General features: G+C 41.9%; 1 protein-coding gene across 2 annotated transcripts; it reads left to right on the top strand.

Moving 5' to 3' along the window:
• Window positions 1–2,301: 2,301 nt before the first annotated feature.
• hykk.2 (hydroxylysine kinase, tandem duplicate 2) lies at window positions 2,302–10,955 on the top strand. 2 transcript variants are annotated; one of them, XM_086223939.1, is made up of 7 exons: window positions 2,302–2,433; window positions 2,662–2,701; window positions 4,613–4,679; window positions 6,392–6,693; window positions 7,268–7,410; window positions 8,713–8,893; window positions 9,189–10,955. In XM_086223939.1, the coding sequence occupies exons 1-7, from the start codon at window positions 2,395–2,397 to the stop codon at window positions 9,629–9,631; spliced, it is 1,215 nt and encodes a 404-aa protein (XP_086080065.1). In that variant the 5' UTR covers window positions 2,302–2,394; the 3' UTR covers window positions 9,632–10,955. The 2 variants fall into 2 exon arrangements, with proteins under 2 accessions (XP_086080065.1, XP_086080066.1); XM_086223940.1 differs by lacking the exon at window positions 4,613–4,679 and having other exon boundaries at window positions 2,312–2,433.
• Window positions 10,956–13,043: the final 2,088 nt, after the last annotated feature.

Below are 13,043 nucleotides of genomic sequence, written 5' to 3'. Positions count from 1 at the left end.
TCCCTCAAATTTATTTTTTATGCTTCAGTGACAAACAAACAAATGTGCAAATAACACAGTTTGCTTTCATCTTCCTGGTCCTGGTGTGTTGAAATGTTTGGACGGCTGCATTTGAGGCTAAACTCAAGACCATCAAGAAAAGCTGAGTGATGATGTCACGGGTTAAAAACAGGGAAATAGAACCAAAATGCTGACTCAGGACAAGTTCAGGAAAAAACTGATATGCTGATAGGAAATGCAGGATTAAGATCTCCCTGTCTTCATGTTGCAGAAATTTGCTGAACCATTCTGGAGGTGGTGAAAAAAATTCAAAGAGGCTTTTGCTGCATCCAGGGACAAAGTACGCACGAAACCAATTTTGACTCTTTTTAATCAACGCAAAATATCCTTATAAGTAAGTTGCTGTATGATGTGAATGTTCCTCTAGCCTAGCAGAGCATGTTACAGGATCATGATACAGACCGAGCAGAGACACGGACATTTAATTCTGGGGAAGGCTGAGATCGTCGCTGAGACCTTCATCACTTAGGGAACCTCATCAAGAGTGCAGCTGCACGTGGAGACAGACCCTCGGAATGACATGGGAATCTGCTGTTACATTAGGGAAGACAAAATTCCGTGTTCTCTTAACAAGTTGTACATAAAGTAGGATAGCTTCCACTTTAAGAAAGCATTATGTAACCACACATAATGTCGCTGAGTGCATCCATATGCTCCGTCAAGAGTAATTAACACACAGCTCCTACATCTTTCTCACTGAGGTAGGAAGCAATGCCTCTTGAGGTTAAAACACTTTTCTGCCTGGTACTTCGGAAGACTCGTTAGTGCAGAGCAGGCTGGCAGGTTACATGGAGTGTATCCAAGTGCATCAAACAATTTTACCTGTGGCTAATGTCAGAGTGCTAGTGCCAGAAACAGAGCTGATAACCCTCTGCAGAATGAGCGAGGGACTGTAGTGATCTCTCAACGCCTGTTGAAGACATCCTAAGACTGAGGGCAGTGTAGATGAGCTGAATGATTTCAGAATCATGGACAGTGTTGCCTGCAACACAACTTTGATTTCAGAATAATTGTCAATGTCACAGGTTTTACATATGAACTGCTCAAATATTAGTAAAATGAAGGATTAAATTGTAAGACAGACTGATGAATACACACTTTGATATTCAGCTGTACAACATCCACACCTATAACAGTAAAGCAGGGGTGTGCAAGTAATATTTGACCTGCCATTACTGCAATACCCACGCACACACAGAGGTCAACATCACAAACAACAACAAACGCTATTTTTAAAGGCTGGAAAGCATCTGTGATGGCCACAAATAGTGAATATAAAGCAACTTCTGATGTTCTCAGCCAGCAGCTGCAATTTGAATCCAATCGAGAAAAAACATGACCTGAATAATAGCGAAGAAATAGCCTTCATGATCTGAACAACATCAAAAATATCCAGTCTTCAGTGCTGTCATCCCAAACTACCACCACCATTATCATCCATTCCTCTCACTCACATCAAGCACAACTACCTCTACAACCTAAATGCATTCTTCTCACCATCATTTTCAAGTTTGGCCAGTCTTATCCACCAGACAAGAGGTGTCACGTGGCTGACAGGGAGCATAACCTGTTACATTATACTGCATTACCTTCGAACATAGTACTATATGAATTATCAATAATTAATCTATTCATACAATCAATATACATTGACTGCAAAGCTGAAAACTCCATTGTTCCACTGGTTCTCAAACTGAGACACTATGGACCAGGACCGAAAAGTAAAGAGGTAAACCGGCTTAGTTAACAAGATATCTTTACCAGTGATGGAGGTGGTTGGCAGAGGTGAGGTGAGGATGGATCCGGATGTTGAGGTGCTTCGGCCTGGGGGAAGATGGCACAGAGCTACTCAAGAGAAAAGACGAATATGGAGAGAACACGCAAGACCGGATCAGGAGTCTTGAGAGGTCAACACCAAACTGCTGGCTCTGAAGCAGCAGTGTGATGGATGATAGATGTGTTGATTCCTGTGTGTACGTACGTATGCCAGCCAATAACAATGGCAACCCTGTATGCAGCGGAGCTTTCCAAAACGGTTACGCGTTAGTGTTACTTGAGAGCACTGTCATGTCCAAGTAATCTTGGTGGTGTTTACCTTATGTCCATGTTGTCTTGTGATTTCCCATTTTATTTTTAATTCTATCTCTCCTCTCCTTTCAGGTAACTTACCCCTCCCCCGCGTTTCCTGCTGGTGTGATTGTCTTCCCTGCCCTGATTGTGACCACCTGTGTATGTATAGTCTGCGTTTCTCTTTGTCTTGTGCTAGTTCTTCTTGTCGGTTGCATCAGACCAACCAAGCCAGTCCATGTCTCCATCCTTGTCTTGTTATATTTTATGAATCAAAGATCCTTGCCTCGTCAGATCTTCCTCTTTGTGAGTAATTTTCAGTTTGTTAGTCCAGTCAAAGTTTCCATCTTTTAGAGCGATTGTTTTCCCCATTCTGTAGTTTAGTCAGGTTTTCCTCTTATCAGAGTGATTTTTGAGTTTGTAGCTTAGTCCTATTTCCTCGCCATGAGTGATCTTTGGTTTGCACTTTGTCAATAAATTTTGTTAATCCTGCCCCTCGGCACTTGGGTTCATACACTATTTCGGTCTTGTCAGGCTCCAGTGGAGGTGATGTCATCCAGATGCAACACCTCAGGTATGCACTGTAACATGAGCTTCAATTTGTGTGGTTTGGCAAAGGTAAACAACTGCTGCCATGGTAATGGTTTGAAACCCTCTAGATTAATCCTGTGTCCCACATTTTTGTTTGGAGCTGCATATTTAACCCAAGAGGAACAATATCCATCTGCCCATCCATCCATTTTCTACTGTTTATCTCATTAGGCGTCATGGGGGGGGGGGGGGGGGTCTGGGGTCGATCCCAGTTGCCTTTGGGTGAGAGGCGGGGTACATGGGTTACAGGGCCAACACATACAGACAGACAACCATTCGCTCTCACTACGGTCAATTTAGAGTATCAATCAGCCTCGTCCCCTCTTGATGTCTTTGGATTGTGGGAGGAAGCTGGAGTACCAGAGAGAACCCACACAGGAACAGGGAGAACATGCAGACTCCACACAGAAAGATCCTGTGAACCCGGAACCTTCCTTTTGCGAGGCAACAGTGCTAACTGCTGCACCAACGTGCCGCCCCAATATCCATCTGTGTATTGGCTAATCATTCACTGAGGAGCATGACTGTATATTCAGTGACAGTGTCTGCACATTTGGAAGCAGGGGAAGTCACTGTGAGATGTCTTTTCCAGGCCATCTACAGTACCTTTCTAGTGTTAGGAGACGGTGTTGCTTAGAGAAATTTAAAAGTTTAGTGAGTGAGTGTGTGTGTGTGTGTTTTTAATGAATATATTTGTGGATAATGAGAGAGTTCAGTTTAAAGGTGCTGGCCTCTATTTAAATAAATGCATTTGAAATTCTTGGTGGCTGTTGGTCTACATTGTGATATGTAGCCCCCTTGGAGCACTCGATTCTAGATTTGTAATTCTTGTAAAGTTTGTCCCTGGATCAGGTTGATTATCCATCCATCCATCAATCTATTTTCTCCTGCCAATCCTGTTAAGGGTCACAGGGGACTGGAGCCTATCCCAGCAGCCTTCAGGTGAGAGGAAGGGTTCTACGATGGACAGGTCACCAGTCCATCCTCGGGCCAGCACATATAGACAGACAACCGTTCACAGTCACACCTACAGTCAATTTAGAGTATCAATCAGCCTCGTCCCCTCTTGATGTCTTTGGACTGTGGGAGGAAGCTGGAGTACCAGAGAGAACCCACACAGGAACAGGGAGAACATGCAGACTCCACACAGAAAGATCCTGTGGTCAAGCCGGGGCTCGAACCCGGAACCTTCCTACTCTGAGGCAACAGTGCTAACCACTGAACCATCACGTCGCACAGTTTGATCACATGACACAAAATTAAAATGTTTTACGTGGGATTTCCACACTTGTGGGGAAGTGTGAAATTAGAATAATCACAAATTCAAACAAAGAAATCCTCCATGGGGGGTTGGATGGAATGGATTTTAGGTGTGCATTTACTTTTGCAGGTGACTCTTGTCCCTATCTTGACGAAGGAAACGATATTTATATTTATTACAGACCAGAATTCCCTGCTAACTTGAACTTTTTGTAATTTTGACTAAATCCCTTATATTGAAAGTCCAAACCAGAAGTTGTATTTCAACGACTCAGCGTCACGACGGCTAAAATCTGGCTTTATTTTCGATGGAAGAAAACATTCGTTTTAACAACATGTAGGCTAATATAAGTCATTGCCTCCCTTTTGTGAGTAAAACGTTAGTTTGAGCTTTGTTTTCGTTTCTTAGTGTTACTTTGACATCAGTGCTCAAACTGGCATGAATAATATAATATATATCAAATATATACAGACGCAGTATTAACATCTACACCTCGAAAAAAATCCCTTGGATTAATTTTACATTCGCACCGTACGATCATTTCCCTACCTACATCCAGCACCAAACGTGTAACAGTTGTGTTTTATTGTGAAAAATTGAAGCGGATTCAGTTTTTTCTACCTTCCCTTATAGTTTTTAAACATTACTGCGGGCGAAACTTTGTCAGTGTGCCACCATCCAGCTGGAGACACAGACTGAGGTGGGTGAAGAGTTACTAATATGACACTAACGCCGTGTATTGTCGTTGCCATTATTAACGCTATTTAGTGTCGCGTTTCTTCATGCTGTGTGTGCTTTCCTCCAGAAACGTTGTTGACGTTGTTGACGTTGTTGACAACTCTTACAACAGCTCCTTATGAATTGCCTCGTATGTGAACGTTTGTCCTGTGGCACATGACTTCCTTCCTTTTTATCAGGGAAAGCTTATCTCACTGTCATATTTAATGCAAGGACATTTACCCGGCTAACGGGATAGATTAGCGTTCTGTTACCGCCGCGGGTAGAAAGTTACATGCTTTGTGATGTAATGGAGACAAATTAGCTGCAAATATACCAGTGAAAACATCTGCATCGCTGCAGGAGTTGAAAGAGCCACGTTACATTACTGAAATAGCCTGCTATTCAATCACAAGAGTTTAAACCGTAAAGATATCAAAATATTCTGCTCAAAGAGTGAACCTGTGTGGAAAATATGTCTTTATTAAAGGTGCGTTTCCCTGTTGAATTATAAAATGAATGAATGCCCAGTGCAACTGTGATTTATTTTCTTGAAAAAAAGGAACATATTCCTGGGTTCATGTGGTCATGGAAAACATGACAATGACCTGACATTTTACAGGCCTGGGAAAGTATTGAACAATGTATATAGCCAGAAGATTTTGGAAAAGTCCAGGAAATCTATCTATCTATCTATCTATCTATCTATCTATCTATCTGTCTATCTATCTATCTGTCTATCTGTCTGTCTGTCTGTCTGTCTGTCTGTCTGTCTGTATGTCTGTCTGTCTGTCTACCTATCTATCTATCTGTCTATCTATCTATCTACTTTAATTCATGATTTTACACCCAACCATGCAGCTTATCATTCATTTTGGTGAAATATACTGTGGTAAATTTGGCATAGAGTTCATTCTTCAACTGTAAACAGATGGTTCACAGGCTTTTCAGTCCTGGAATTTTGCATGGAAAAGCCATGGAATTTTACTGGTAAAAAAAATGTGTTTGAGGGGGATGCAGTGTGTGTGTGTGTGTGTGTGTCTCTCTCTCTCTCTCTACCAAAACCAACTGCTGGAAAACAAGTTCTCTTGCATTTTTTTTTGTTTTGTTAGTGGGATTCTTTCTCCTGGTGTTGATGAACAGTTCACTCCTCCGCTCCAGATCTGAGTTGTTCACCAGGTCGCCGTCCAAAACCGACCCTGTGGGGAATACGATGTCCCCCGTCCACTGCAGTCATGGGCTACTGTCCTGTCTTGCGCGCTCTCTTTCTTTCTCTGTATTCTTGGTTTTGGCTTACAGCAGTGGAAATTTAATTGAAGATGAAATATTTGCATAAGGAAACTATAAGGCATTCAGTGAGCACATACCTCCGCCAATTCTAAATTTCAATGTAATGAGTCTGCTCGAAAAATGGCAAGGATTCTTCCTTGCTCTATTCTACACCGCTTTATCAAATTTGGTGAAAATCCGCCTCGTGTATTTTGTGTAATCCTGCTGACAGATAAACGCCACTGGAATCATGATCTCTGTGGTTCAGGTACAAATATGAATTTAGTAGTTTTTGTCTGTTTTTGTTGTATTTGGTTAGTTCTTTGCTTCATGTAATTTTGTTTTAATATAAATTGAGTTTTAAAAGGAAAAAAAGAGTGTTTTTCTTGATGCCATGTGTTTTCTTTCTCTTTCTTTTGCATCTAGCAAAATGTCAAATCCCAAGCCCAACTTCAGCCAGGCTCAGGTGCCTGAGATTGTGAAGAAACTCTACAAGCTGACTCCAAGTGAAATCCGCCCTCTGCCCAGCTACGACGACCAAAACTTTTACATAGCTTGCAGTGAGGGTAGCGAGTACATCCTGAAGATCATGAACTCCAAGGACAGTGAAAATCTGTCCTTGATTGAGGTGCAGACATACGCCATGTCCTTCCTGTACCAGAATGGTCTTCCCACCCAAAAAGCCCTGCCAACAATCACGGGACAACTCATGGGTCTTGAGGAAATGGGTAAGGGATATCCAGTCTAGTGTCCATTGCATGCAGCAACATGTCTAGTATGTCATATTTTTAAAACACGCACAAGCAGTAACTGTTTACCTCTTTTGAACTTAGTATCCAAGTTCCTGGTTCCTGTTTTCAGTATTAACGGCTGGTAATTTCTGCACCTCTACCTCGCTCGCAGCTCCTCTTGTTCTGCTCCATGATGCACCCTTGGTATAGCAACAATAAAAGCAGTTGGTTTGTGAACATTGCAGTATAAATAAAACTGTGTATCCTGGGGTTATGCATCATTCCATATTCTGGGTATGTCTGTTAACGTACTTTTGAAACTGAGCCTGGGCTGTTTTATGATCTTCATAAGGATAAATCTTGATTTTATACTGTAGGAACTCAACTATTGGCTGAGGTAGACTCGCAAAGGCCGTGATCTTTGTGATGTAACAGATCCTATCAGCATTGTGTCTTTTGCAATCTTTAAAATGACTATTCTTGTAATTATTAATGGGCTCTTGTGCAAGACTCATTTATATAACAGATCATAGATTGGTTGTTATTCTAATTCTGTCTTTATCTCTGACAGATTTTGGCCACGGCAGTCAGAAGTACCTGGTGCGCTTGTTGACATATCTGCCTGGAACAGTTATTGCCAAGGCTCCTCTCTCTCCAGAGTTACTCTATGAAATTGGCAAGACAGTTGCCAGAATGGACACCTTCCTACAACAGGTAGAACAGGAACGCAGTTGTAAAGCACTTTATTAGTTTTCTGAGATACAGTTGGTCACTCCTACAGACATTCCCATACTCGCCTGTAAACATATTGCTTAGCAGGTACAAAATTTGACCTCAAAGTGCTGGAATGACTTTTCTGTCTCTCTCTCTCTGTCTCTCTCTCTCTGTCTCTTCAAAATGGGAGTTTTGTCAAATCTGATTAACCAACCAACTGTGAACAATTTTCTCCACCGATTGGAAAGATATTTCTTTTTAGTTATCTGTGCTTTTCCTTTTCATCTACATCATAGATTAAAATTAATACCACCTCAGAACACACACACACACATATTAACATTCTTGAACTTATATCTTTGTCTTTGTGGGGCTGGAGCCTATCCCAGCTGACATTGGGTGAGAGGCAGGGTTCACCCTGGACAGGTCGCCAGTCCATCGCAGGGCCATCAGGGGCTCAGTATTTTGCTCAAGCATACTTGGACATGGTCAACTTGGAAAGTGAGGATTGAACCAGCAACCCTTCGGTTGCTAGACGGCCACTCTACCTCTGAGCCATGCGGGCCCGACAGGCTAAAATGTCCTTACCTTCCAAAAATGTCCTCACTCTGTTGGTTAAATATGTGTTCTAGCCCTCAATATATGTAACAAGTACAAGAACAAACACTATCAATATCGTTAAGCTAAATACACATAATATTGTAAGTTCAGTGTTGGCTAACATGTTCATTTCATCAACTTGCACAACCCTAAAGCAAAGTTCCTGCACAGTCTGGTTCAGCTGGTTCAATGTCAGCTTCAGTTCCTGGTCTGGCTCAGCTCCCATCCTGCTTCTCGATTGCCGCAAGTCCAGAGAAACTCTTCCCGCTCTGATGTGTTCTTGGGACTGTGAAGGGCATTTCTCACTGCACATTATGTCATCCCTTTGGGTGGTAGCAAACAAAGCAGCTTTCTGGCTTCTGCATTGTGGATACAAGCCTTCCTGTGTTTTTGCCACTGGTCCCAGGTGGGTTGCTTGGTTAAAAGGTGAGGTGGTTTCACGGATTCACTGCTGAGATCTTCCCCTCATACCACATGCTGGTGCCTCGGCTCTTCCTCAGTCCAACCGAATCCATGTTAGAGATATTTGAGATGAACATGAATGCAATCAAGGAAAAGACGTGAGGTTTTTATGACAGCATGTGAATCCTACTGATCCTGTTGCTTTGCCCTCTGTTGTGAAAGAGCCAGTGATTGTGAAACATAAGGAAAGGTTGTTTGCCGATCATTGAATAACCTGAATTGATAACATATTCCCTCCAGATGGAACATCCTCAACTTGGTGTCCTTGAAAGGGAAAATTTCATATGGAGTCTCTCAAATATTCCTCTCCTGGAAGCCTACATCAGTGTTGTAGATGGAGACCCGCTCCAGGAGCCTGTGAAGTCCGTCATTCATCAGTACAAGACCTCTGTGGCCCCCAAATACTCCAGTTTCCGCAAGTGTATGTATCAAGTTTATTCATGTAATTTTTCCAATTGGGAGTTGTTGTTTTTGTCCTTCAAATTTTTACATTTTTATTGTTTTCAATTAATAAAAAGGTTTTGGTAAGGAGGAAAGTTCTTCTTCCCTTTTTAATGTATTCAAACACTGGGACCAGGGAGCTGCTGAGCGTAAACACACTCGTGTACTCTCCTCCCTTCACACAGCTGGGAACATGCTCGAGGGTCTCCCATTGACAGGTCACACTCTGTTTGAAGACATGCATGATCATGTAATCTGTATTTTGTTTTCTTCAGGCATTAATCATGGGGACTTCAACGATCTCAATGTGCTTGTGCAGCCTGATGAGAGAAATGGCTACAGGATTTCTGGAATACTTGATTTTGGGGACCTTCACAGTGGGTACTACATTCATGAACTAGCCATCACCATCACATACATGATGATGGAGCACCCTAACCCCATTGAGGTGGGTGGATACGTTCTAGCAGGCTGGGAAAGTGTCTTTTCTCTCAACGAGGAAGAGAAAGATTGTCTTTATATTTTGGTGCTGTCTCGCCTCTGTCAGTCACTGGTTTTAGCTCGTCACTTTGTGACCTTGTTCCCCGAAAACAAAGAGTATCTGATGATCTCACAGAAGAAGGGGGTTCCCAATTTCCAACTGCTCTGGCAGCTTGGCAAGGAGCGGGTGGAGAAGGAGTGGTTCCAGAGTGCTGCTCAGTTCTGTCCCAGAAAGTGAGAAATACTGTTTTTTCCACCCTTTCCAGGAACATTGATCACGCTCTGATCACGCTCTCAACCCAGCCTTTCTGGCATATTCCCAGTAATATTAGTAGAACTCTTTTTTTCTCACTGGTTAAAAAAAACCAAACAGCTAACATCTGGCTTTTGTCTGCAATGGGAATAGTTTTAGTCAGCAGGTCAGTAGAGTCCGATCGTCATCAATGAGAACACAAAACCCAGGTGAAAACAGTCATTTGAAACTCACTTCCAGCTCTATTGATCAACACACCGAGACAAGAAGCCGGCCGACTCCATCAGTAACCTCTGACAGCTGATGTCGTCTAAGATGCAAATCAAACCCCTTTGAGTTCAAGCAGCGCCCCACTCTGACATTGTTCAGTTGGTTTTGAAAACAACTGTAACATTGTCACTGTCTGTTATTAGCTGATGCTACCAAATGCAACACAAGTGTGTGTGTGTGTGAATGAGGAGACATTTTGGAAAACAACTTTATTACCAATATCGCAGTTGTAATGGAAAATGTGAATATCGCATTGTGTTTTCTTATGCTTGAACTTTAACTGAACCTTGTGTTATTCTCATGTTTGTCTGGAAACTTCCCGTTTCCTTAATCGAGGCGATAAGCGCTACGTCTTTTGTTTCTTTGAATTTTTACCACCTAGCAGATGGTGAAGTGGACAAGACTCCATTGTCATGTTCTTGTGTATGACAGCATTTTTACATGTTCATGTTTCTCATCTCACCAGAACTTGGAGCTTCTCGGGACTAACATCTAAATAATTTTTCCACCAAACAGTTCGGAACCGCAAATATAAGATAATGCGCCATGGTATCATGTACTGTAAAAACAAATGCAGGGATGAAAAGAACAACGAAAGCCCGGGGGGTGGGGGTGCACTCAAGTAAATCAATTCAAGCGGCGTTTCAAGTCCCTTATCAACGTTATGTTTAAAAAGTGGCTAAGATTTTCTCAGTCTCCACACTTCAGTGAACGTGTCCACCAACACGGGGTAGGGCATTTGTAACTTATGTGAAATATCATGTCAGTTCTCACTGTTTCTTTGATAGTTTTCATACGATCCCTGTTTTGTTAAGAAAAGCTCCTACTTCTCAGCGAGGTGGAGCATCTTTCTTTATCAGAAAGATAAAACGTACATGGTTTGATATATTTATATGGATAATATATAATGTCCACGTCACTGCTTTGGTGGGATTTTTTTTGTGTGTGCTGATTTTTCTGGTTTGATGGGTTTACTTTCTTTCCTTCTGATTTTCTTATCGAATGAAGCACAACACTAAACGACATCTGTATGAAAAGTGCCATCTAAATAAAATTTGAATGAAATCATTAGTATTGTGCATTTATATAGCAAAATATCCTTTTTAATAGTATGTTATAATGGGTATGAAGCACGCAGGAATAAGGCAACTGATCTGAATGAGCAGTTGGACAGTTTTATGTTTTACAGCCCTGGATTAGTGATTTTATCCATGCAGATTATTGTGCATTTCTCCTGGTCCAGTCTCTCGATATGAAGAGCTCACTTGAACAGGATGTTGCGCTGGAATTCACAATGTTTGGCTCTATTCGTTTTTTGAACCACTTGACTTTTAGAATCAAAATCCTGTTGATTTGTTGGAATTTTAAAACATCACCCAGCATTTTAATGGAGGATAAAAAAAAACCAAATCTATTTAATCATGAAGCCGGTAGTTGGTGTTATCACTGATAAAAGGTACATCGTGTGATGTATTAATGAGGGGGTCTTTCTTTATCTTGTAATATGAAGCTGGAAATGTCCTGTTCCACAGAGCAGCGGCTCCCAAACCCTCCAGGAACCCTAAAATAAAGGTGCCAGAGGTGCATGACCTTCATTAACACACACACACACACACACATACAAAACACAGCCACATTTTAAATGATATTAAATCAAATGGCTATTTTTATTGCACTATATTTCCATAAACACAGTAAAGGCATTAAATAGAATGTACCTTTAGAAATAGTTCTGCAAACCCTCATCACTTTCTCACAAGCCTGTTTTTGGAGTGCCTGACATCCAATATAAGTTTTAATACTCACAATACATCAAAGGAAAAATTTGTGAGCCCTCGTCATTGGAATTGCTCATTAAAGAAACACACACACACACACACACACACACACACACACACACACACGCACCCTCATCATCTCGACTCTACTCATCAGGAGGTGAGTACCGCTTATGGCTTTGGATCACACATGGGATAACACTGCCCTCATGTGGCATTAAGATCAACTACATACGGGGTCGAGTAAACAAAGATCTAGCTCCCTTTTGCCTCACATGAAGTGTTGTGGTTCATGTTGGCGAGAAAGTACGCAAATGTATTGCATTGTCTTGAGGAAACCAAAAAAAAAATGTTTTTTTTTTCTTTATCACTAATTTAGGAGAACAGCAGATTTTAATTTTTGGAAAATTCTTAAGAAAGCGTTTAACAATAGATAAAAGTACTGACTCTTATTGGCTACTTTTCTGGAAGAGTCCATTGCAACTCCTGCACAGTTCTATGCATTCTTATGAGCGCTTTCTCTGTAGGCCTCGTGTGCTTTAAAGTATCCCAGGTCCGTTCACAATATGAGGTGCAACATGAAATGTCAGGATAAGTTTTCAGCTGAGCTGAAGTGCTCACTGATCCACACTTTAATACTCCAGTGAGCATAATTTTGAGAAACGAACCATGATCGTGAACGCACGATAGTCAAGATTGAAAATAAGCATGGCTGGTTTAAAACTTCTTCCCAGTCTCCTTACGTCTTCTGTAGATTGAACACCAGATGGAGACATCATACCATTTATCCCACGTCCTGAATTAAAGACCCCCTTCATCCTGAGAGGACGATTTCTAGAGAGTAAAAAAAGGAAGCGTGTGGCTCACGAGGAATGTCAGCTAATAATGAGCAGATGATGGTGGTGTGTATGACTGAGATGATTGTTCCAGGACCTGGAGTCTGATGATGTGGCTGAAAGACGGATGCACAACTGCAGATTAAAGTAATATTTGTACTCTTACTTCCAAGTGCTGCTGTGATAAAAACACCTCAGAGCTTCAAACCAACTCTCCCTGCACCGCCACACTTCACACACACACTTAGTCTACCTTATAACATTTCACGATCTCACCTCCTAAGGTGCCACCCCCCCCCTCGCTCGCAGCTCTCCATGTGTACCTCTAGTCATGCAGAAAAAGTCACAGTGTGCGTCTGTGAATGTCTGCCTGTGTTGCCGTTTGCTCTCCGTCTGTTTCACCAGCGTTGGGGGCACAGCGAGCTCACAGGGACCACGTAGCTGAACCTTTACGCCGAATCCCTTGTAATCTACAGCTCCTCTGTCTCTCATCTACCTTGTCTCTTTTCTTCT

This window comes from Aulostomus chinensis, chromosome 14 (genome assembly GCF_037954235.1).
Source record: "Aulostomus chinensis isolate RoL2024-O1b breed Wild chromosome 14, RoL_Achi_v1.0, whole genome shotgun sequence".
NCBI classification, from domain to species: Eukaryota; Metazoa; Chordata; class Actinopteri; order Syngnathiformes; family Aulostomidae; genus Aulostomus; species Aulostomus chinensis.
The sequence above is the reverse complement of the archived record's forward strand: the minus strand, read 5'-3'. Positions and strand labels throughout refer to the sequence as shown.

Coding starts and splice junctions, on each gene's coding strand:
- hykk.2 (XM_086223939.1), top strand. CDS start 2,395: ATGAATCAAAGATCCTTGCCTCGTCAGATCTTCCTCTTT. Junction 2,434..2,661: donor CTCGTCAGATCTTCCTCTTT/GTGAGTAATTTT, acceptor CGGTCTTGTCAG/GCTCCAGTGGAGGTGATGTC. Junction 4,680..6,391: donor AGCTGGAGACACAGACTGAG/GTGGGTGAAGAG, acceptor TTTTGCATCTAG/CAAAATGTCAAATCCCAAGC.